The following is a 22,500-nucleotide window of genomic DNA, read 5'->3' as shown; positions in this document are numbered from 1 at the left end:
ATTTCATAAAATTGCTACAGATGTAGGATTTAATTAGATCACCCTGTTGCAGGAGGACTTTCCTGCAAAGCAATAAAGGTGAACCTTGTAATGTATTTAAGGTTTAAAAAGTATTCTGAAGTTTGTAATTTCCATTATGAAAAATGTATCAATCCCCACAAACATTTTCATTAATTATAATCCATATTTCCTTTTGCTGCAGGATTATTTTCCGGCTGTAGCAAACGGGCTCAAATTAAAATCCTACATATGTAGGTGGCTAGTAGTATTACAGAGAAACAACAAAATAAACACTTAATTTTATTTATTTTTTAAATACAAGACAAATATGAGGGGGAACGTGCCCCCTATGTGCATGACGCCTCTGGGGAGGGGAGGGAACGAACGAAGCTGAGAGCCGAGCAGGAAGGAAAAATAACGAAGGCAGGAGAGGCTTTGAATGCTAACAAGCGTTATAGCTTTAACTACAATAGTAGCCGCCGTTGTTGTTTAGCCTAAAAGGTTAAGAGTTTTTTGGCCCAAAACATCAAACGATGGAGTCGTCGGCGAACTAGTAGCCCACCACGATTGCAAAAAAAACCAACACCTGGTAACCCGCCGAACTTGGGAGAGCAAGCGAAGGCTATGCGCCAGCTGCAGAATTCACCATCATCGGGTGCCGCTACCTTCATCTTTTCAGTTGAAGTGAAATGTATTGCCTAGTCTGTATGGGAGACGGATCTTACACTTACTGACCATTACCATGGAGATAGAGAATATAGTCGCCAACACGGTGCTGCTGAAGGCGAGAGAAGGTAAGACATTGTACTGAAACGACGACATTACATGGTTAACGTACTGGAGGGGGGAACATGTCGAGGGAGAGAGAGAGAGAGAGAAAGGGGTGATAATCATAACAAAGCAAGGCTCAGTTTTTTGGGGGGCTATCGCTTGGATTGTGTTCTACACAGATCTTTCTCTCGACCCCCCCCCCCCTCTCTCTCTCTAGATCTATTTCTCTCCCTACGCAGTGGTTTCCCCATCGTCTTGACTGGCTGACTATAGGGGAAACATAAAGCCTTGTGTTAAATTGTAGCCTACCTACTTGTTAATCATTGTAACTCTGGTCACATAAAATACAGCAATATCCAGGCCTAATCGATACAACGATCGGGTTTGAGTTTCGCAGCATCGATAATAACGATTATCGATTAGGCTATATCACTGTTTGATATTGGATTCGTGTTTCTAATGACTATCTGAACGGAAAAAGGTTGATATGGCGGGAGGCTACTGTAGTAGTAACAGCAGATCAATGGTTAGGTTGATATGACGGTAGACTAGTAGCAACAGATCAATGGATAGGTTGATATGACGGTAGGCTAGTAGCAACATATCAATGGATAGGTTGATATGACGGTAGGCTAGTAGCAACAGATCAATGGATAGGTTGATATGACGGTAGGCTAGTAGCAACAGATCAATGGATAGGTTGATATGACGGTAGGCTAGTAGCAACATATCAATGGATGGGTTGATATGACGGTAGGCTAGTAGCAACATATCAATGGATAGGTTGATATGACGGTAGGCTAGTAGCAACAGCAGATCGTTTTCGTAGTATAGGCGACACAGTCCTGAAATATCCTGTAGCAACCTGCTTCCAGCTCCATTACCTGATAGAACAGGCTATCGACTTGATACATTAGCGATATTTTGCATACGGCTTTCAATGGATCTTCTGCCTGCTTTAGCGGTTCAAATGTGTGTAGTCTGTGTGTCACGTTATTTGACGCAGATATATTAATGCCAGTGCATCGCCATCCTGCCAAAGAGAAGGGGACCCACTCCGTGTGTTTCCCCAGACGGAGACCGGGAGCTCTGGGTCTTTCTCGGGCCTGGGTAAAGCGGCCAAATCGCACACAGTGTACCCCCAAGTGTGTACCATCGACATGGGGAAGGTGCACAACTCAAGCCGCAGGCCTGAGGACTACAGCACAACATACCGGACTAATACCACAAGTGGTCGATTGATGCCGTCCTGTCTGGCTGTCTTTTTATCGTCAGGTTTGATTGAAGAGAGAAAGGTAGATGTGTGTTTTTCCTGTTTGGACCCCCTCAAATACAACTCTGGAACTCGAAACCAGTTCCAATGCTTTTTAAATGTTTTATTTATTATGTCCCCCTCTAATCAGGGACTGGTTTTAGACCTGGGACACCAGGTGGGTGAAATGAATGATCTGGTAGAACAGAACCAGCAGGGTCCGGACCTCGGGTTATCCAAAGTCGGTGCACATTTCGTTTTTGTTGCCCCAGCACTACACAGCGGATTGAAATAGTTAACTAATCATCAAGCTTTGATACTTTGAATCCGCTGTGTAGTGTTAGGGGGGGAAACCGTGCACGGACCTTGGGAAACGCTCTCGTAGGGTAAGAGTTGAATATCCCCTGTTGTGGAGGAATGGTTATAAGATAGACAGAGAGGATGTCGGTAGTTTGTTGTCAGTACAGCGGTGAGGAGAGAAGGGACTCAGCTACACTGTATCTTCTGTTGGGGGGGGAGAAAAGTGTTACATTTAATGAATATGGTTTCTTATCACGCGTGCGGCATGGCTTGATGATTGTTAACGACAGATCTTCATAGAGAGAAGTGCAACAATGTAAAACAACATTAGGACAGCGGACGTCAGAATGAGGTACACGTCTAATAATCTTTGATTGGACCAACGTACGTGTGTGTAGCTTCCTGGGATATATGTGTATCATCATAATACACAGAATTCTATTAAGTTACGCTCTGCAAGCCGGAATACAGAACATTCATGCTATCTTTAACTAGTCAACGTCAATACGCAACCCACACCAACGTCACAATCTGAAGTCAAAGATCTTGTTGCGTTCACACAGGCCCTGCTAAACATATCTATTGTAATGTAGCCTCGTGTTATAAACCCTTTACTCTCCTGGGAATTGGCCTAATATGGATAGAGCTAAATTGAAATGTTTTTTAGTTTTTTTTAACAGAATAAATGTGAATAAGCATAAACATGGTAGCAGTAGAAAGGGAACACTTTGGAGGTTATAGGAACATTATTAGGTTAAAGTTTAGGACACAACAGTTCACCTGACACATGACTGAATCCAAACATTACACTGTTGATTTGATGTGCATTTTACATTTACTGTACTTTTTCACCGCATATGTTGATAACGAAATCTGAAAAATACTTTGGATACATTCAGTAACATGAGAATATTCCTGGAAAATATGGGGTAAGTACAACATAAAACAAAACAATGGGAAAGGGGGGGATACCTAGTCAGTTGTACAACAATGCATTCAACTGAAATGTGTCTTCCACATTTAACCCAACCCCTCTGAATCAGAGAGGTGCGGAGGGCTGCCTTAATCAATGTCCACGTGAGTGAGAGGACTAAGTAGTGTTTCCAAGTGGCCTCACATCTCTCCAGACTGTGGGTTTGAGTGTTTCCAAGTGGACACACACCTCTCCAGACTGTGGGTTTGAGTGGACACACATCTCTCCAGACTGTGGGTTTGAGTGGACACACATCTCTCCAGACTGTGGGTTTGAGTGGACACACATCTCTCCAGACTGTGGGTTTGAGTGGACACACCTCTCCAGACTGTGGGTTTGAGTGTTTCTAAGTGGACACACACCTCTCCAGACTGTGGGTTTGAGTGGACACACATCTCTCCAGACTGTGGGTTTGAGTGGACACACATCTCTCCAGACTGTGGGTTTGAGTGGACACACTCTCTCCAGACTGTGGGTTTGAGTGGACACGCATCTCTCCAGACTGTGGGTTTGAGTGGACACACCTCTCCAGACTGTGGGTTTGAGTGTTTCCAGTGGACACACACCTCTCCAGACTGTGGGTTTGAGTGGACACACCTCTCCAGACTGTGGGTTTGAGTGTTTCCAAGTGGACACACACCTCTCCAGACTGTGGGTTTGAGTGTTTCTAAGTGGGGGGACACCTCTCCAGACTGTGGGTTTGAGTGTTTCTAAGTGGGGGGACACCTCTCCAGACTGTGGGTTTCAGTGAGAGGACTAACTAGTGTCTCCAAGTGGCCACACACTCTTTCAAAGTGTGCACGGTCCCTAAGCAATTTCAATGCACTTTTATGACTGGAAGAAGAGTGTTGAACTATAAGGTAAACATTTGGAGCTCTCCTAGCTGTGCCGTTCAGAAGCTAGCGTTGGCACCCTGGTAGTCGTTTCATTAGGAACACAACCCTGCATCTCCGCCATCACACAATTACTGTTGTTGTTTACTCAATACAGAAACGACCCCATTTCTAAATCCCAGTCTGGGTCAGGTGGGCCTGATTTTGAACGCATGTTCTCCTGCCAACATGACTAGCTAAGTTATTAAATACGATCTTACAGTGTTCGGCTTTCACAAGGTCATTCAGAGAAACGGATGGTAAGTTGTGTGCGTATAGGAAGAAGTCATGAGTGCATTCAGGTGCACTCAATAGACAAACAGGCCCGTTCTGTTCAGAACAACCCAGGATGTGATGTCGTGGACATTTGGACTCACGGGTGTTTGGCTTGAATGACATCAAAGCAGTATTTAATATAATCCTCAGTATCTCATTTCTCTCTCTGTGTGTGTATGTATATGTGGACACCCCTTCAAATTAGTAGATTCAGCTATTTCAGCCACACCCATTGCTGACAGATGTATAAAATCGAGCACACAGCCATGCAATCTCCATAGACAAACATTATAAGTAGAATGGCCTTACTTGAAGAGCTCAGTGACTTTCAACATGGCACCGTTATAGGATGCCACCTTTCCAACAAGTCAGTTTGTATTTCTGCCCTGCTAGAGCTGCCATGTTCAACTGTAAGTGCTGTTATGGTGAAGTGGAAACGTCTAGGAGCAACAACGGCTCAGCCTCGACGTGGTAGGCCACACAAGCTCACAGAACGGGACCATCGAGTGCTGTACCGCGTAAAAAATTGTCTGTCCTCGGTTGCAACACTCACTTCTGAGTTCCAAACTGCCTCTGGAAGCAACGTCAGCACAAGAACTGTTCGTCAGGAGCTTCATGAAATGGGTTTCCATGGCCGAGCTGCCGCACACAAGCCTAAGATCACCATGTGCAATGCCAAGCATTGGCTGGAGTGGTGTAAAGATATTGAACTGTGGAGCAGTGGAAACGCGTTCTCTGGAGTCATGAATCACGCTTCATCGTCTGGCAGTCCGACGGATGAATCTGGGTTTAGCGGATGCCAGGAGAACGCTACCTGCCACAATGCAGAGTGCCAACTGTAAAGTTTGGTGGAGGAGAAATAATGGTCTGGGGCTGTTATTCATGGTTCGGTCCTCTTAGTTCCTGTGAAGGGAAATCTTAATGCTACAGCATACAATGACATTCTAGACGATTCTGTGCTTCCAACTTTGTGGCAGCAGTTTGGGGAAGGTCCTTTCCTGTTTTAGCATGACAATGCCCCCGTGTACAAAGTGAGGTCCATGCAGAAGTGGTTTGTCGAGATTGGTGTGGAAGAACTTGACTGGCATGCATATAGCCCTGACCTCAACCCCATCAAACAACTTTGGGATGAATTGTAATGCCGACTTCGAGCCAGGCCTAATCACCCAACATCAGTGGCAGATCTCACTACTGCTCTTGTGGCTGAATGGCAGCATGTCCCCGCAGCAATGTTCCAACATCTAGTGGAAATCCTTCCCAGAAGAGTGAAGGCTGTTACAGCACCAACTCCATATTAATGCTCATGATTTTGGAATGAGATGTTCAAAGAGCAGGTGTCCACATACTTTTGGTCATGTAGTGTATCTGGTTAGATGTTTTCTCCTTGTGTGAAACAGTCTCAGTAATGACCAAGGCTGCGGTCCAAACACTTAAAAGACACACCCTTGTCCACTTACCCTCACCTTATGCCCTTGGGGCCATCTTGGAAGGTGGTCCAAATGATTAGCCAATCAAGGGAAGTTTACAACGTAAACCCCTCAGGCCTCCTTGTTAGTCGAGTTTGCGAGTGTACATTTATGTTCACTCCGGGGCCTGAAACTCCCCAGAATTCAATTTGCGACGATTGTACATCCGCTAAGAAAAGTCTGCGAAAACTTAAAAACGACATCAATGGAGAAGTCAACATACACTTGGTTAAAAACAAATGCAAATAAGTTAGAAATTGTGCTACTAATGCACATGACAGCTCAAACACGTCTCGTTAAAAAGTAAATATGTTTTTGTTTATCTTTTGGAAATTGTAGAAATAAAACATTTTCGTTCTTCAGAAGTTCCAGCTAGGCAGGCTAACGTCAGTTAGCTAATTAATTTGCTAGCTATCCTACAGTAGGCGTAATGTTAATATAAGTAGATATGAAATCATAATTGACTGTAGCTCATATAAAGCACCCACAAGCCACCGGTGGCTGAAAACACAATCATCGCAGGATGAACGAGGGATGAATTTCCGGGCAAGAGCGGTCCATTTAAAAATCATTCCCTCGCCACTCGCCCTGCAAGTGTATACTCATCAGACGTCATCAGAAGTGTCCACTTAGTTTGAGGGTTGAGGGGATAGGGTGTGTCTTTTTTAAAAGTGTTTTGACCACAGACCAAGTCTATGAGCGTCATATCTGGTTAGATGTTTTCTCCTTCTGTGAAACAGTCTCAGTAAAGACCAAGTCTATGAGCATCACATCTAGTTAGATGTTTTCTCCTTCTGATGAAACAGTCTCAGTAAAGACCAAGTCTATGAGCATCACATCTAGTTAGATGTTTTCTCCTTCTGATGAAACAGTCTCAGTAAAGACCAAGTCTATGAGCATCATTTCTAGTTAATGTCCTCTCCTTCTGTGAAACAGTCTCAGTAAAGACCAAGTCTATGAGCATCACATCTGGTTAGATGTCCTCTCCTTCTGATGAAACAGTCTCAGTAAAGACCAAGTCTATGAGCATCACATCTGGTTAGATGTTCTCTCCTTCTGATGAAACAGTCTCAGTAAAGACCAAGTCTATGAGCATCACATCTGGTTAGATGTCCTCTCCTTCTGATGAAACAGTCTCAGTAAAGACCAAGTCTATGAGCATCATATCTGGTTAGATGTTTTCTCCTTCTGTGAAACAGTCTCAGTAAAGACCAAGTCTATGAGCATCATATCTGGTTAGATGTTTTCTCCTTCTGTGAAACAGTCTCAGTAAAGACCAAGTCTATGAGCATCATATCTGGTTAGATGTCCTCTCCTTCTGATGAAACAGGAAGATTCTTGACTGACTCACAATCAACCGCATGGTAGGTTCCCATCACAAGGGCATGTCTCTGAAATCGCACCCTATTCCCTATATAGTGCGGTACTTCTGACCAGAGTTGGCACCCTATTCCCTATGTAGTGCACTACTTTTGACCAGGGACCCTGCTCTATAAAGGACATAGGGTGCCATTTTAGGACGCTGGCGAGTCAGTCGACCACATTGGTTCTCTCACAAGGTGCTAAGGGTGTGCCCGGTCCGTTGGGTGGGTAGTGCACTGACAGTTTCAACAATAACAACCCGCACCGTCAAGGGGAAGTGGTTTCAGGGCTGTACAGATGTTCTCAGCTTTGAGATAACGGGTTATTTCCCATATGGTACTAGGCTTGGGGCCGCTATCCAGATTGTCATACTGACCTTTTGCCATACCGGGGATGTTGGGTAGTATTGCCACTGTTTGTAATTAAAGCGTTGCTCTGCCTTTAACAACACTATCAACAAGGCAGGTCCTACAGGCCCTAGATTTGTCACATCTGGACTACTGTTCAGTCGTGTGGTCATGTGCCATAAAGAGGGACTGACTCAGAACAGGGCAGCACGGCTGGCTCAGAACAGGAGGGCTCAGAACAGGGCTCAGAACAGGGCTCAGAACAGCTGGCTAGAACAGGGGTGGCTCAGAACAGGGCAGCAGGGCTGGCTCAGAACAGGGGAGACTGACTTCATACTAGAGTGTGACAGTTGAAAGCACCGAGCTGTCTGTTTAAACTACTGGCACACAGCTCAGACACATGACAACCCCACCAGACATGGCACCAGAGGTCTCTTACAGTCCCCAAGTCCAGAACAGACTATGGGAGGCGCACAGTACTACATAGAGCCATGACTACATGGAACTCTATTCCACGTCAAGTAACTGATGCTAGCAGTAAAATCAGATTTAAAAATACACCTTATGCTAGAGTGGGGACTGTGAAGAGCACACAGGAACAGACACCTGCTCAAACAGCGCAAAACCCCCAGCCGACACCCCCAGTCTACACACACGTTGCTGTATGGTGGTGGTATACATTTAGTATGGTGTAGTAATGTTACATGATGAACTGGTTTATCTTTGGTTTTATATGTAACGTAAGTTCTTTTAATGTGTTTGGACCCCAGGAAAGGGGAAAGGGGGATACCTAGTCAGTTGTCCAACTGAAATGTCTCTTCCATATTTAACTAATGGGGATCCATAATAAACCCCAGGAAGTGTAGCTGCTGCCTTGGCAGGAACTAATGAGGATCCATAATAAACCCCAGGAAGAGTAGCTGCTGCCTTGGCAGGAACTAATGGGGATCCATAATAAACCCCAGGAAGTGTAGCTGCTGCCTTGGCAGGAACTAATGGGGATCCATAATAAACCCCAGGAAGAGTAGCTGCTGCCTTGGCAGGAACTAATGAGGATCCATAATAAACCCCAGGAAGAGTAGCTGCTGTCTTGGCAGGAACTAATGGGGATCCATAATAAACCCCAGGAAGAGTAGCTGCTGCCTTGGCAGGAACTAATGGGGATCCATAATAAACCCCAGGAAGAGTAGCTGCTGCCTTGGCAGGAACTAATGGGGATCCATAATAAACCCCAGGAAGAGTAGCTGCTGCCTTGGCAGGAACAAATGGGGATCCATAATAAACCCCAGGAAGAGTAGCAGCTGTCTTGGCAGGAACTAATGGGGATCCATAATAAACCCCAGGAAGAGTAGCTGCTGCCTTGGCAGGAACAAATGGAGATCCATAATAAACCCCAGGAAGAGTAGCTGCTGCCTTGGCAGGAACAAATGGGGATCCATAATAAACCCCAGGAAGAGTAGCTGCTGCCTTGGCAGGAACTAATGGGGATCCATAATAAACCCCAGGAAGAGTAGCTGCTGCCTTGGCAGGAACTAATGGGGATCCATAATAAATACCATTACAAAACACAAGGGGTGCTGTTTTTGAATCCCCACTGAGGCTCTTTAATCCGAAGGTTAGTAATGCTAAATACATGGAAAATCCCATAGAGAATGCTAACCAAATGCTAACGAGCGCATTACGAACATTCTATAGTCTCTGACCTAAACTATACAAGTAACTCAAATTCTACTGGCAGTTTGCTGCACAAAACACAATGCTACGGGCAGTTTGCTGCACACACACAACACAATGCTACTGGCAGTTTGCTGCACACAACACAATGCTACGGGCAGTTTGCTGCACACAACACAATGCTACTGGCAGTTTGCTGCACACAACACAATGCTACTGGCAGTTTGCTGCACACAACACAATGCTACTGGCAGTTTGCTGCAAACAACACAATGCTACTGGCTGTTTGCTGCACACAACACAACACAATGCTACTGGCAGTTTGCTGCACACAACAAAACACAATGCTACTGGCAGTTTGCTGCACACAACAAAACACAATGCTACTGGCAGTTTGCTGCAAACAACACAATGCTACGGGCAGTTTGCTGCACAAAACACAATGCTACTGGCAGTTTGCTGCACACAACACAATGCTACTGGCAGTTTGCTGCACAAAACACAATGCTACTGGCAGTTTGCTGCACAAAACACAATGCTACTGGCAGTTTGCTGCACAAAACACAATGCTACTGGCAGTTTGCTGCACAAAACACAATGCTACTGGCAGTTTGCTGCACAAAACACAATGCTACTGGCAGTTTGCTGCACAAAACACAATGCTACTGGCAGTTTGCTGCACAAAACACAATGCTACTGGCAGTTTGCTGCACAAAACACAATTCTACTGGCAGTTTGCTGCACACAACAAAACACAATTCTACTGGCAGTTTGCTGCACACAACAACACACAATTCTACTGGCAGTTTGCTGCAAACAACACAATGGTACTGGCAGTTTGCTGCACACAACACAATGGTACTGGCAGTTTGCTGCACACAACACAATGCTACTGGCAGTTTGCTGCAAACAACACAATGCTACTGGCAGTTTGCTGCAAACAACACAATGCTACTGGCAGTTTGCTACAAACAACACAATTCTACTGGCAGTTTGCTGCACACAACACAATGCTACTGGCAGTTTGCTACAAACAACACAATTCTACTGGCAGTTTGCTGCACACAACACAATGCTACTGGCAGTTTGCTGCACACAACACAATGCTACTGGCAGTTTGCTTCACACAACACAATGCTACTGGCTGTTTGCTGCACACACACAACACAATGCTACTGGCTGTTTGCTGCACACACACAACACAATGCTACTGGCTGTTTGCTGCACACACACAACACAATGCTACTGGCTGTTTGCTGCACACACACAACACAATGCTACTGGCAGTTTGCTGCACACACAACACAATGCTACTGGCAGTTTGCTGCACACAACACAATGCTACGGGCAGTTTGCTGCACACAACACAATGCTACTGGCAGTTTGCTGCACACAACACAATGCTACTGGCAGTTTGCTGCACACAACACAATGCTACTGGCAGTTTGCTTCACACAACACAATGCTACTGGCTGTTTGCTGCACACACACAACATAATGCTACTGGCTGTTTGCTGCACACACACAACACAATGCTACTGGCAGTTTGCTGCACACACAACACAATGCTACGGGCAGTTTGCTGCACACAACACAATGCTACTGGCAGTTTGCTGCACACAACACAATGCTACTGGCAGTTTGCTGCACACAACACAATGCTACTGGCAGTTTGCTGCACACAACACAATGCTACTGGCAGTTTGCTGCACACACACAACACAATGCTACTGGCTGTTTGCTGCACACACACAACACAATGCTACTGGCTGTTTGCTGCACACACACAACACAATGCTACTGGCTGTTTGCTGCACACACACAACACAATGCTACTGGCAGTTTGCTGCACACACACAACACAATGCTACTGGCAGTTTGCTGCACACACACAACACAATGCTACTGGCAGTTTGCTGCACACAACACAATGCTACGGGCAGTTTGCTGCACACAACTCAATGCTACTGGCAGTTTGCTGCACAAAACACAATGCTACTATTCCATAAGGTAACTAGCTCACCAGGAGCGGGCTGTGACTCACAAGGCTACTGGTGAGCTAGTTACCTTTATGGAATTCACAACAAAAAATTGCAAGCTAGATAACTTAATAGTTAGCAGTTAACTGTCTAGAATGTGCTAAATGCTCTGCAGCTGTGCATTCGGTTTGCTAATTTAGTAACTAGTTAGCTTCTTCCAGTGGTTAGCCTCTTCCCAAATCAAGCTTCGCTTGGTAACAGCAGGGAGTCCCCTCCTGGATCAAGAGTATTACTGTCTCTTGTCGTCACTGTGTGCTTGTAAACAAAACATCACGTGACTGGGGACCACCGGGAAGCTTCACGATGAAACATGTGACAGGTGAAATGAAGAACACAATCTGCTTTATCTTCTAAGGTTTTGCACAAGTTGACTGCAGATATTTCATTAAATAGTAGCTAGACATATTCAAATAAATAAATAAATGTCCTGTGGCTTTTTCCAAATACCCCGGTATACGGTATACTGCCCAAGCCTATATGGTACCCTATTCTCTATATAGTGCATTACTTTTGACCAAAGTCCTATGGGCCCTGGTCAAAAGCAGTGCCCTACATAGGGTGCCATTTGGGACTCAACCATTGTCATGTATTGCCGCTTGTTTGACCTCAACTTGTAGTTCCTATGGTTCATTCTGGTTTCAATGGCCCGTATCAGCCTGCCTCCCTGCCTAAAAATAGTTCAAACGGCTTTCTATTGGTTTCTATTGTCTGAGGACCAGGATGTTGCTTTAGGGGACCTATCTGACGATTAGAGAAAAAAACACAGACAGACACAGACAGACACAGACAGACACAGACAGACATCCTTGTAGGATCACTAGCTACAAGGGGTCTGTGTGTCTGCACATCTGGGTAGTACTTGGCAGTGGTGGAAAGTACTTTCAAGTATTTTTACTTAAGTATTTTTTTTTGTTGGTATCTGTACTTTACTATTTATATTTTTGACAACTTTTACTTCACTACATTCATAAAGAAAATACTGTACTTTTTACTCTTTTTACATTTTCTGTGACACCCAAAAGTACTTGTTATATTTTGAGTGCTTAGCAGGACAGGAACATGGTCCAATTCACACACTTATCATCTCTACTGCCTCTGATCTGGTGGACACACTAAACAGAGAACATCCCTGGTCATCCCTACTGCCTCTGATCTGGTGGACTCACTAAACAGAGAACATCCCTGGTCATCTCTACTGCCTCTGATCTGGAGGACTCACTAAACACACATGCTTCATTTGTAAATTATGACTGAGTGTAACTGTGCCCCTGGATATCTGTAAATTTAAAAACTTGTGTCTGGTTTGCTTATTATAAGGAATAAAACATTATTTATACTTTTGATACTCAAGTATATTTAAAACCAAATACTTTTAGACTTTTACTCAAGTAGTATTTTCCTGGTCACTTTTACTTTTGTCATTTTCTTATCTTTACTTTTACTCAAGTATGACATTTAGGTACTTTTTCACCACTGGTCATCAGACAGACTGGTGGTTCTCCTGTGACCCCCCCTCAGGGAGACTAGTAGGGTCAGGGGTTAGAGGTCATCAGACAGACTGGTGGTTCTCCTCTCCCCCCTTGGAGGGGGGAGAGGGTGTAGCGCTTGGAGGGGGGAGAGGGTGTAGCGCTTGGAGGGGGGAGAGGGTGTAGTGCTTGGAGGGGGGAGAGGGTGTAGTGCTTGGAGGGGGGAGAGGGTGTAGTGCTTGGAGGGGGAGGGGGTGTAGTGCTTGGAGGGGGGGAGAGGGTGTAGTGCTTGGAGGGGGAGGGGTGTAGTGCTTGGAGGGGGAGGGGTGTAGTGCTTGGAGAGGGTGTAGTGCTTGGAGGGGGGAGAGGGTGTAGTGCTTGGAGGGGGAGAGGGTGTAGTGCTTGGAGGGGGAGAGGGTGTAGTGCTTGGAGGGGGAGAGGGTATAGTGCTTGGAGGGGGGAGAGGGTATAGTGCTTGGAGGGGGAGAGGGTGTAGTGCTTGGAGGGGGAGAGGGTGTAGCGCTTGGAGGGGGAGAGGGTATAGTGCTTGGAGGGGGGAGAGGGTGTAGCGCTTGGAGGGGGAGAGGGTGTAGTGCTTGGAGGGGGAGAGGGTGTAGTGCTTGGAGGGGGAGAGGGTATAGTGCTTGGAGGGGGAGAGGGTATAGTGCTTGGAGGGGGAGAGGGTGTAGTGCTTGGAGGGGGAGAGGGTGTAGTGCTTGGAGGGGGAGAGGGTATAGTGCTTGGAGGGGGAGAGGGTATAGTGCTTGGAGGGGGAGAGGGTATAGTGCTTGGAGGGGGGAGAGGGTGTAGCGCTTGGAGGGGGGAGAGGGTGTAGTGCTTGGAGGGGGGAGAGGGTGTAGTGCTTGGAGGGGGGAGAGGGTGTAGCGCTTGGAGGGGGGAGAGGGTGTAGTGCTTGGAGGGGGAGAGGGGTGTAGTGCTTGGAGGGGGAGGGGGTGTAGTGCTTGGAGGGGAGGGGTGTAGTGCTTGGGGGAGAGGGTGTAGTGCTTGGAGGGGGGGAGAGGGTGTAGTGCTTGGAGGGGGGAGAGGGTGTAGTGCTTGGAGGGGGAGAGGGTATAGTGCTTGGAGGGGGAGAGGGTATAGTGCTTGGAGGGGGAGAGGGTATAGTGCTTGGAGGGGGAGAGGGTATAGTGCTTGGAGGGGGAGAGGGTATAGTGCTTGGAGGGGGAGAGGGTATAGTGCTTGGAGGGGGAGAGGGTATAGTGCTTGGAGGGGGAGAGGGTATAGTGCTTGGAGGGGGAGAGGGTCTATAGTGCTTGGAGGGGGAGAGGGGTCTGGGTAGTGCTTGGAGGGGGAGAGGGGTCTGGGTAGTGCTTGGAGGGGGAGAGGGGTCTGGGTAGTGCTTGGAGGGGGAGAGGGGTCTGGGTAGTGCTTGGAGGGGGAGAGGGGTCTGGGTAGTGCTTGGAGGGGGAGAGGGGTCTGGGTAGTGCTTGGAGGGGGAGAGGGGTCTGGGTAGTGCTTGGAGGGGGAGAGGGGTCTGGGTAGTGCTTGGAGGGGGAGAGGGGTCTGGGTAGTGCTTGGAGGGGGAGAGGGGTCTGGGTAGTGCTTGGAGGGGGAGAGGGGTCTGGGTAGTGCTTGGAGGGGGAGAGGGGTCTGGGTAGTGCTTGGAGGGGAGAGGGGTCTGGGTAGCGCTTGGAGGGGGAGAGGGGTCTGGGTAGCGCTTGGAGGGGAGAGGGGTCTGGGTAGCGCGTGGAGGGGAGAGAGGTCTGGGTAGCGCTTGGAGGGGGAGAGAGGTCTGGGTAGCGCTTGGAGGGGAGAGAGGTCTGGGTAGCGCTTGGAGGGGGAGAGAGGTCTGGGTAGCGCTTGGAGGGGGAGAGAGGTCTGGGTAGCGCTTGGAGGGGGAGAGGGGTCTGGGTAGCGCTTGGAGGGGGAGAGGGGTCTGGGTAGCGCTTGGAGGGGGAGAGGGGTCTGGGTAGCGCTTGGAGGGGGAGAGGGGTCTGGGTAGCGCTTGGAGGGGAGAGGGGTCTGGGTAGCGCTTGGAGGGGGAGAGGGGTCTGGGTAGTACTTGGAGATGTCTGTGTGTCTGCACAGCTGAGTGACGTTGTAAAACACTTCACAAAAAAAACCTACATTATTAGGCCTGTATCTGGATCTGAAAAAATAAGACTGCATCCCCCTATTCCCTTCCTATAGGCCCTGGTCTAAAGTAGTGCACTACATAGGGACTAGAGTAATTTGGGACACACACAAGCCATTTAAACACAGTACAGTATAATAACAGCATGCCAGATGGTTAATTTTACAAATAGACTCTAAAACATTTAATAAGCCAGCTGGCAGAGCCAACCTTGTGATGTTCACACAATGTTAAAATATGCCCATTTAGGCCGAGTCAGTCAAGATGCTAACCTAGCTGCATAGCCTAGCTGCTAATGCTACATACGCATCGCATGTGGTTGGAGCTAGCGGTAGCCGCTAATGCTACATACGCAACAGATGTGGTTGGAGTTAGTGGTAGCCGCTAATGCTAAATACACAACAGATGTGGTTGGAGCTAGCGGTAGCTGCTAACGCTACATACGCAACACATGCGTCACAGTTTCCCAGTCACAGCCCATTTTGTGGGTCTAATAACTGTAGGAAGGGAACCACATGAAGGGAGCTGTCACAAAGCAGTGTGTTTTACAGACGTCAGTCACAGGAAACACCCTACTGGACACACACACACACGTTGACAACAAGTGTTAGCCAGCCTAAGACCGCAAGGCTAATAAATGCAGGCTAACACCATAGCCGTGGTCCTTTTCTATAGGTCATGCAAAGGAAATGTTTTAAATAGTGTTTCTTATTGGACAGGTCCAGGAAGTTCCCACCCTGTTTTTAGATGTTTTTGTTCCTTTTGGTGCCTCTGGAACACAACCCAGTCACACAGTGGTATCTGAGGGAAGACTTCTGAGAAGGTGTCTAACCCGGGTCTCTCACGGGAGAAACCAACATCTTGACCGCTAGACCACACAGATTTTTGAAGTCGCAGGCAGAGCTATCACATCACGAGACCATGAGCCTGCCTCGGGGCCGCCACAGAGGCATATAGGAGCCTGCCTCGGGCCACCACAGAGGCATATAGGAGCCTGCCTCGGGGCCACCACAGAGGCATATAGGAGCCTGCCTCGGGGCCACCACAGAGGCATATAGGAGCCTGCCTCGGGGCCACCACAGAGGCATATAGGAGCCTGCCTCGGGGCCACACCACAGAGGCATATAGGAGCCTGCCTCGGGGCCACACCACAGAGGCGCCTGCCTCGGGGCCCACCACAGAGGCATATAGGAGCCTGCCTCGGGGCCCACCACAGAGGCATATAGGAGCCTGCCTCGGGGCCCACCACAGAGGCATATAGGAGCCTGCCTCGGGGCCCACCACAGAGGCATATAGGAGCCTGCCTCGGGGGCCACCACAGAGGCATATAGGAGCCTGCCTCGGGGGCCACCACAGAGGCATATAGGAGCCTGCCTCGGGGGCCACCACAGAGGCATATAGGAGCCTGCCTCGGGGGCCACCACAGAGGCATATAGGAGCCTGCCTCAGAACCAGGAGAGGAATGAAGGAGAGCAGAACCAGGAGAGGAATGAAAGGGGGATGAGAAGGTGGAGACAGAGGGGAGGAGGAACACTTGTGAAAGAGAAGGGGGAGAGATAAGCAGAGAGACCTTCAGGTTAGTGGTCTGTCTTTACATTGAGACCTATAGGTTAGTGGTCTGTATCCTTTACATTGAGACCTATAGGTTAGTGGTCTGTCTTTACATTGAGACCTATAGGTTAGTGGTCTGTATCCTTTACATTGAGACCTATAGGTTAGTGGTCTGTATCCTTTACATTGAGACCTATAGGTTAGTGGTCTGTATCCTTTACATTGAGACCTATAGGTTAGTGGTCTGTATCCTTTACATTGAGACCTATAGGTTAGTGGTCTGTATCCTTTACATTGAGACCTATAGGTTAGTGGTCTGTATCCTTTACATTGAGACCTATAGGTTAGTGGTCTGTATCCTTTACATTGAGACCTATAGGTTAGTGGTCTGTATCCTTTACATTGAGACCTATAGGTTAGTGGTCTGTATCCTTTACATTGAGACCTATAGGTTAGTGGTCTGTATCCTTTACATTGAGACCTATAGGTTAGTGGTCTGTATCCTTTACATTGAGACCTATAGGTTAGTGGTCTGTATCCTTTACATTGAGACCTATAGGTTAGTGGTCTGTATCCTTTACATTGAGACCTATAGGTTAGTGGTCTGTATCCTTTACATTGAGACCTATAGGTTAGTGGTCTGTATCCTTTACATTGAGACCTATAGGTTAGTGGTCTGTATCCTTTACATTGAGACCTATAGGTTAGTGGTCTGTATCCTTTACATTGAGACCTATAGGTTAGTGGTCTGTATCCTTTACATTGAGACCTATAGGTTAGTGGTCTGTATCCTTTACATTGAGACCTATAGGTTAGTGGTCTGTATCCTTTACATTGAGACCTATAGGTTAGTGGTCTGTATCCTTTACATTGAGACCTATAGGTTAGTGGTCTGTATCCTTTACATTGAGACCTATAGGTTAGTGGTCTGTATCCTTTACATTGAGACCTATAGGTCGGTGTTCTGGTTCGGAGGATGATAGTTTTTGGGCCAGAGACTGAGAACTGTTGTTGCAGGTGGCTAGTGGACTTCAAACAGTCGCATGAGACGAGTCACCAGTCCAAATAAATACAAGTCTGTTTGAACAAAGACACGACTGGAGTTAGTCATGCTTTATGAGGAATACACACATACAACCTCCTGTTCTCTCTGTGTCTCTCTCTGTCTCAGTGTCTCTCTCTGTCTCAGTGTCTCTCTCTGTCTCAGTGTCTCTCTCTGTCTCAGTGTCTCTCTCTGTCTCAGTGTCTCTCTCTGTCTCTGTGTCTCTCTCTGTCTCTGTGTCTCTCTCTGTCTCTGTGTCTCTCTCTGTCTCTGTGTCTCTCTCTGTCTCTGTGTCTCATCTCTCTGTCTCTCTCTCTCTCTCTCTCATCTCTCTGTCTCTCTCTCATCTCTCTGTCTCTCTCTCATCTCTCTGTCTCTCTCATCTCTGTCTCCTCTCTCTGTCTCTCTCGGTGTCTCCTCTCTCATCTGTCTTTCTCTGTCTTTCTCTGTCTTTCTCTGTCTTTCTCTGTCTGTCTGTCTGTCTGTCTGTCTGTCTGTCTGTCTGTCTGTCTGTCTGTCTGTCTGTCTGTCTGTCTGTCTGTCTGTCTGTCTGTCTGTCTGTCTGTCTGTCTGTCTGTCTGTCTGTCTGTCTGTCTGTCTGTCCCTAATTGATGAGTGTAACTATACAGATATACAGTACCTTAATCAAACGCAGGCCTGTGTTGACTATCAGACAGACTGATACTACTTCCTGATGTCTTGACTGGGCAGAAACAAGCCATTCATATCTCATAGGCTTTAGCTCTTTGAGAAGTGTGTGTGTGTGTGTGCTCGCACGTTTGCAGAAAATAGTATTTAGTAGTTTATTTGGAAAATATCTACTTTTCAAATACTCAAGGTAATATCGTTTATATTTAAACTAAAAGGCAACTAGTTTCTTTTGATATTCAAATACAGGTCTCAGAAAACCATATTTTCAACTATTTTGAATACCTCTCAGAAAACCAAATAATAACATTTTAAACTATTTTGAATACCTCTCAGAAAACCATATCATATTTTCAACTATTTTGAATACCTCTCAGAAAACCACATAATATTTTTTAAAGTATTTTTAAATATATGCAAGTTATTTGAAAGAAAATAAAAGCATATGATTTGATGGCTGGTAAATGTTTTGAAGCAACAACTACAGAAGTGAGTTGAATCAGTGTAAAGCTCTGATGATCAGCACATGGAGGTTTAGGAGGGATTAGATATGAATCTTAATAACAAGCCTGTAATGAAACACATGAGGGACGTGGAACGACCTCAACGTGAGGTTAGACCTTTACAGCAGCGTCAACATGACTAATAAACAGGTGTTGATAATGAGGTTAGGCCTTTACAGCAGCGTCAACATGACTAATAAACAGGTGTTGATAATGAGGTTAGACCTTTACAGCAGCTTCAACATGACTAATAAACAGGTGTTGATAATGAGGTTAGACCTTTACAGCAGCGTCAACATGACTAATAAACAGGTGTTGATAATGAGGTTAGACCTTTACAGCAGCGTCAACATGACTAATAAACAGGTGTTGATAATGAGGTTAGGCCTTTACAGCAGCGTCAACATGACTAATAAACAGGTGTTGATAATGAGGTTAGACCTTTACAGCAGCGTCAACATGACTAATAAACAGGTGTTGATAATGAGGTTAGACCTTTACAGCAGCGTCAACATGACTAATAAACAGGTGTTGATAATGAGGTTAGACCTTTACAGCAGCGTCAACATGACTAATAAACAGGTGTTGATAATGAGGTTAGACCTTTACAGCAGCGTCAACATGACTAATAAACAGGTGTTGATAATGAGGTTAGACCTTTACAGCAGCGTCAACATGACTAATAAACAGGTGTTGATAATGAGGTTAGACCTTTACAGCAGCGTCAACATGACTAATAAACAGGTGTTGATAATGAGGTTAGACCTTTACAGCAGCGTCAACATGACTAATCAATAGGTGTTGATAATGAGGTTAGACCTTTACAGCAGCGTCAACATGACTAATCAATAGGTGTTGATAATGAGGTTAGACCTTTACAGCAGCGTCAACATGACTAATAAACAGGTGTTGATAATGAGGTTAGACCTTTACAGCAGCGTCAACATGACTAATAAACAGGTGTTGATAATGAGGTTAGACCTTTACAGCAGCGTCAACATGACTAATAAACAGGTGTTGATAATGAGGTTAGACCTTTACAGCAGCGTCAACATGACTAATAAACAGGTGTTGATAATGAGGTTAGTCCTTTACAGCAGCGTCAACATGACTAATAAACAGGTGTTGATAATGAGGTTAGACCTTTACAGCAGCGTCAACATGACTAATCAATAGGTGTTGATAATGAGGTTAGACCTTTACAGCAGCGTCAACATGACTAATAAACAGGTGTTGATAATGAGGTTAGACCTTTACAGCAGCGTCAACATGACTAATAAACAGGTGTTGATAATGAGGTTAGACCTTTACAGCAGCTTCAACATGACTAATCAATAGGTGTTGATAATGAGGTTAGACCTTTACAGCAGCGTCAACATGACTAATCAATAGGTGTTGATAATGAGGTTAGGCCTTTACAGCAGCGTCAACATGACTAATCAATAGGTGTTGATAATGAGGTTAGGCCTTTACAGCAGCGTCAACATGACTAATCAATAGGTGTTGATAATGAGGTTAGGCCTTTACAGCAGCGTCAACATGACTAATAAACAGGTGTTGATAATGAGGTTAGGCCTTTACAGCAGCGTCAACATGACTAATCAATAGGTGTTGATAATGAGGTTAGACCTTTACAGCAGCGTCAACATGACTAATCAATAGGTGTTGATAATGAGGTTAGACCTTTACAGCAGCGTCAACATGACTAATAAACAGGTGTTGATAATGAGGTTAGGCCTTTACAGCAGCGTCAACATGACTAATAAACAGGTGTTGATAATGAGGTTAGACCTTTACAGCAGCGTCAACATGACTAATAAACAGGTGTTGATAATGAGGTTAGACCTTTACAGCAGCGTCAACATGACTAATCAATAGGTGTTGATAATGAGGTTAGACCTTTACAGCAGCGTCAACATGACTAATCAATAGGTGTTGATAATGAGGTTAGGCCTTTACAGCAGCGTCAACATGACTAATCAATAGGTGTTGATAATGAGGTTAGGCCTTTACAGCAGCGTCAACATGACTAATCAATAGGTGTTGATAATGAGGTTAGGCCTTTACAGCAGCGTCAACATGACTAATAAACAGGTGTTGATAATGAGGTTAGGCCTTTACAGCAGCGTCAACATGACTAATCAATAGGTATTGATAATGAGGTTAGACCTTTACAGCAGCGTCAACATGACTAATAAACAGGTGTTGATAATGAGGTTAGGCCTTTACAGCAGCGTCAACATGACTAATCAATAGGTGTTGATAATGAGGTTAGACCTTTACAGCAGCTTCAACATGACTAATAAACAGGTGTTGATAATGAGGTTAGACCTTTACAGCAGCTTCAACATGACTAATCAATAGGTGTTGATAATGAGGTTAGACCTTTACAGCAGCGTCAACATGACTAATAAACAGGTGTTGATAATGAGGTTAGACCTTTACAGCAGCGTCAACATGACTAATAAACAGGTGTTGATAATGAGGTTAGACCTTTACAGCAGCGTCAACATGACTAATAAATAGGTGTTGATAATGAGGTTAGACCTTTACAGCAGCGTCAACATGACTAATCAATAGGTGTTGATAACGAGGGACGTGAGGTAATGCTGTAACACTGGACATCCTGGGAACACTGGGTTAACTGCCTTGTTCAGGGGATCACTGGGTTAACTGCCTTGTTCAGGGGAACACTGGGTTAACTGCCTTGTTCAGGGGAACAGTGGGTTAACTGCCTTGTTCAGGGGCAGAATGACAGATTTTTACCTTGTCAGCTCAGGGATTCAATCCAGCAACCTTTCAGTTACTGGACCAACGCTCTAACCACTAGGCTACCTGCCTCCCCTCTAACCACTAGGCTACCTGCCTCCCCTCTAACCACTAGGCTACCTGCCTCCCCTCTAACCACTAGGCTAGCTGCCTCCTCTAACCACTAGGCTAGCTGCCTCCTCTAACCACTAGGCTACCTGCCTCCTCTAACCACTAGGCTACCTGCCTCCTCTAACCACTAGGCTACCTGCCTCCTCCAACCACTAGGCTACCTGCCTCCTCTAACCACTAGGCTACCTGCCTCCTCTAACCACTAGGCTACCTGCCTCCTCTAACCACTAGGCTACCTGCCTCCTCTAACCACTAGGCTACCTGCCTCCTCTAACCACTAGGCTACCTGCCTCCTCTAACCACTAGGCTAGCTGCCTCCCCTCTAACCACTAGGCTAGCTGCCTCCTCTAACCACTAGGCTAGCTGCCTCCCCTCTAACCACTAGGCTAGCTGCCTCCCATAATGGAGTCGTTACATAAGTGGGGTAAAAAACGATCACTATTCCTGTTGTGTTCAGTAGGTAAAAAACTCTCAGATCGTTGTTGTATGACCATGTGTTTGCGCAGTAACAACATGCTAATCTAATGTTGCCTCAAAAGTAATTAGGTTTTATTGCACAGTTAATTTATTGAGAATGCTGACGGTAAGAAAACGTGTGTGCGTGTGTGTGTGTGTGTGTGTGTGTGTGTGTGTGTGTGTGTGTGTGTGTGTGTGTGTGTGTGTGTGTGGTGTGTGTGTGGTGTGTGTGGGGGTTGGTCTCTGATAGTGAACCATAACCTACTCCAGATCTCTCTCCCCCATACCTCCGCTTTCCCTTTCTGTCTGTTCTGTCTCATCTCTCTCTCCTCTCCCTCCCCCCTCTCTCTCTCCTCTCCCTCCCCCACTCTCTCTCTCTCCTCTCCCTCCCCTCCTCTCTCTCTCCTCTCCCTCTCCCACTCTCTCTCTCTCCTCTCCCCCCCTCTCCTCTCCCTCCCTCTCTCTCTCTCTCCCTCCTCCCTCTCTCTCTTCCTCTCCTCTCTCTCTCCCCTCCCTCCCCTCCCTCT

General features: G+C 46.2%; 1 protein-coding gene across 2 annotated transcripts in view; it reads left to right on the top strand.

Annotated features, from left to right (window-relative positions):
• The first annotated feature begins 362 nt into the window (after positions 1-362).
• LOC106595393 (G protein-coupled receptor kinase 6) overlaps positions 363-22,500 on the top strand; it is an 89,641-nt gene continuing 67,503 nt past the window's right edge. For both annotated transcript variants that reach the window (XM_045723079.1, XM_045723077.1), the window contains exon 1: positions 363-794. In XM_045723079.1, coding sequence (XP_045579035.1) covers positions 743-794 — 52 coding nt within the window. In that variant the 5' untranslated portion in view covers positions 363-742. The remainder of the gene's footprint in view (positions 795-22,500) is intronic.

This window comes from Salmo salar, chromosome ssa08 (genome assembly GCF_905237065.1).
Source record: "Salmo salar chromosome ssa08, Ssal_v3.1, whole genome shotgun sequence".
Classification (NCBI taxonomy): Eukaryota; Metazoa; Chordata; class Actinopteri; order Salmoniformes; family Salmonidae; genus Salmo; species Salmo salar.
The sequence above is the reverse complement of the archived record's forward strand: the minus strand, read 5'-3'. Positions and strand labels throughout refer to the sequence as shown.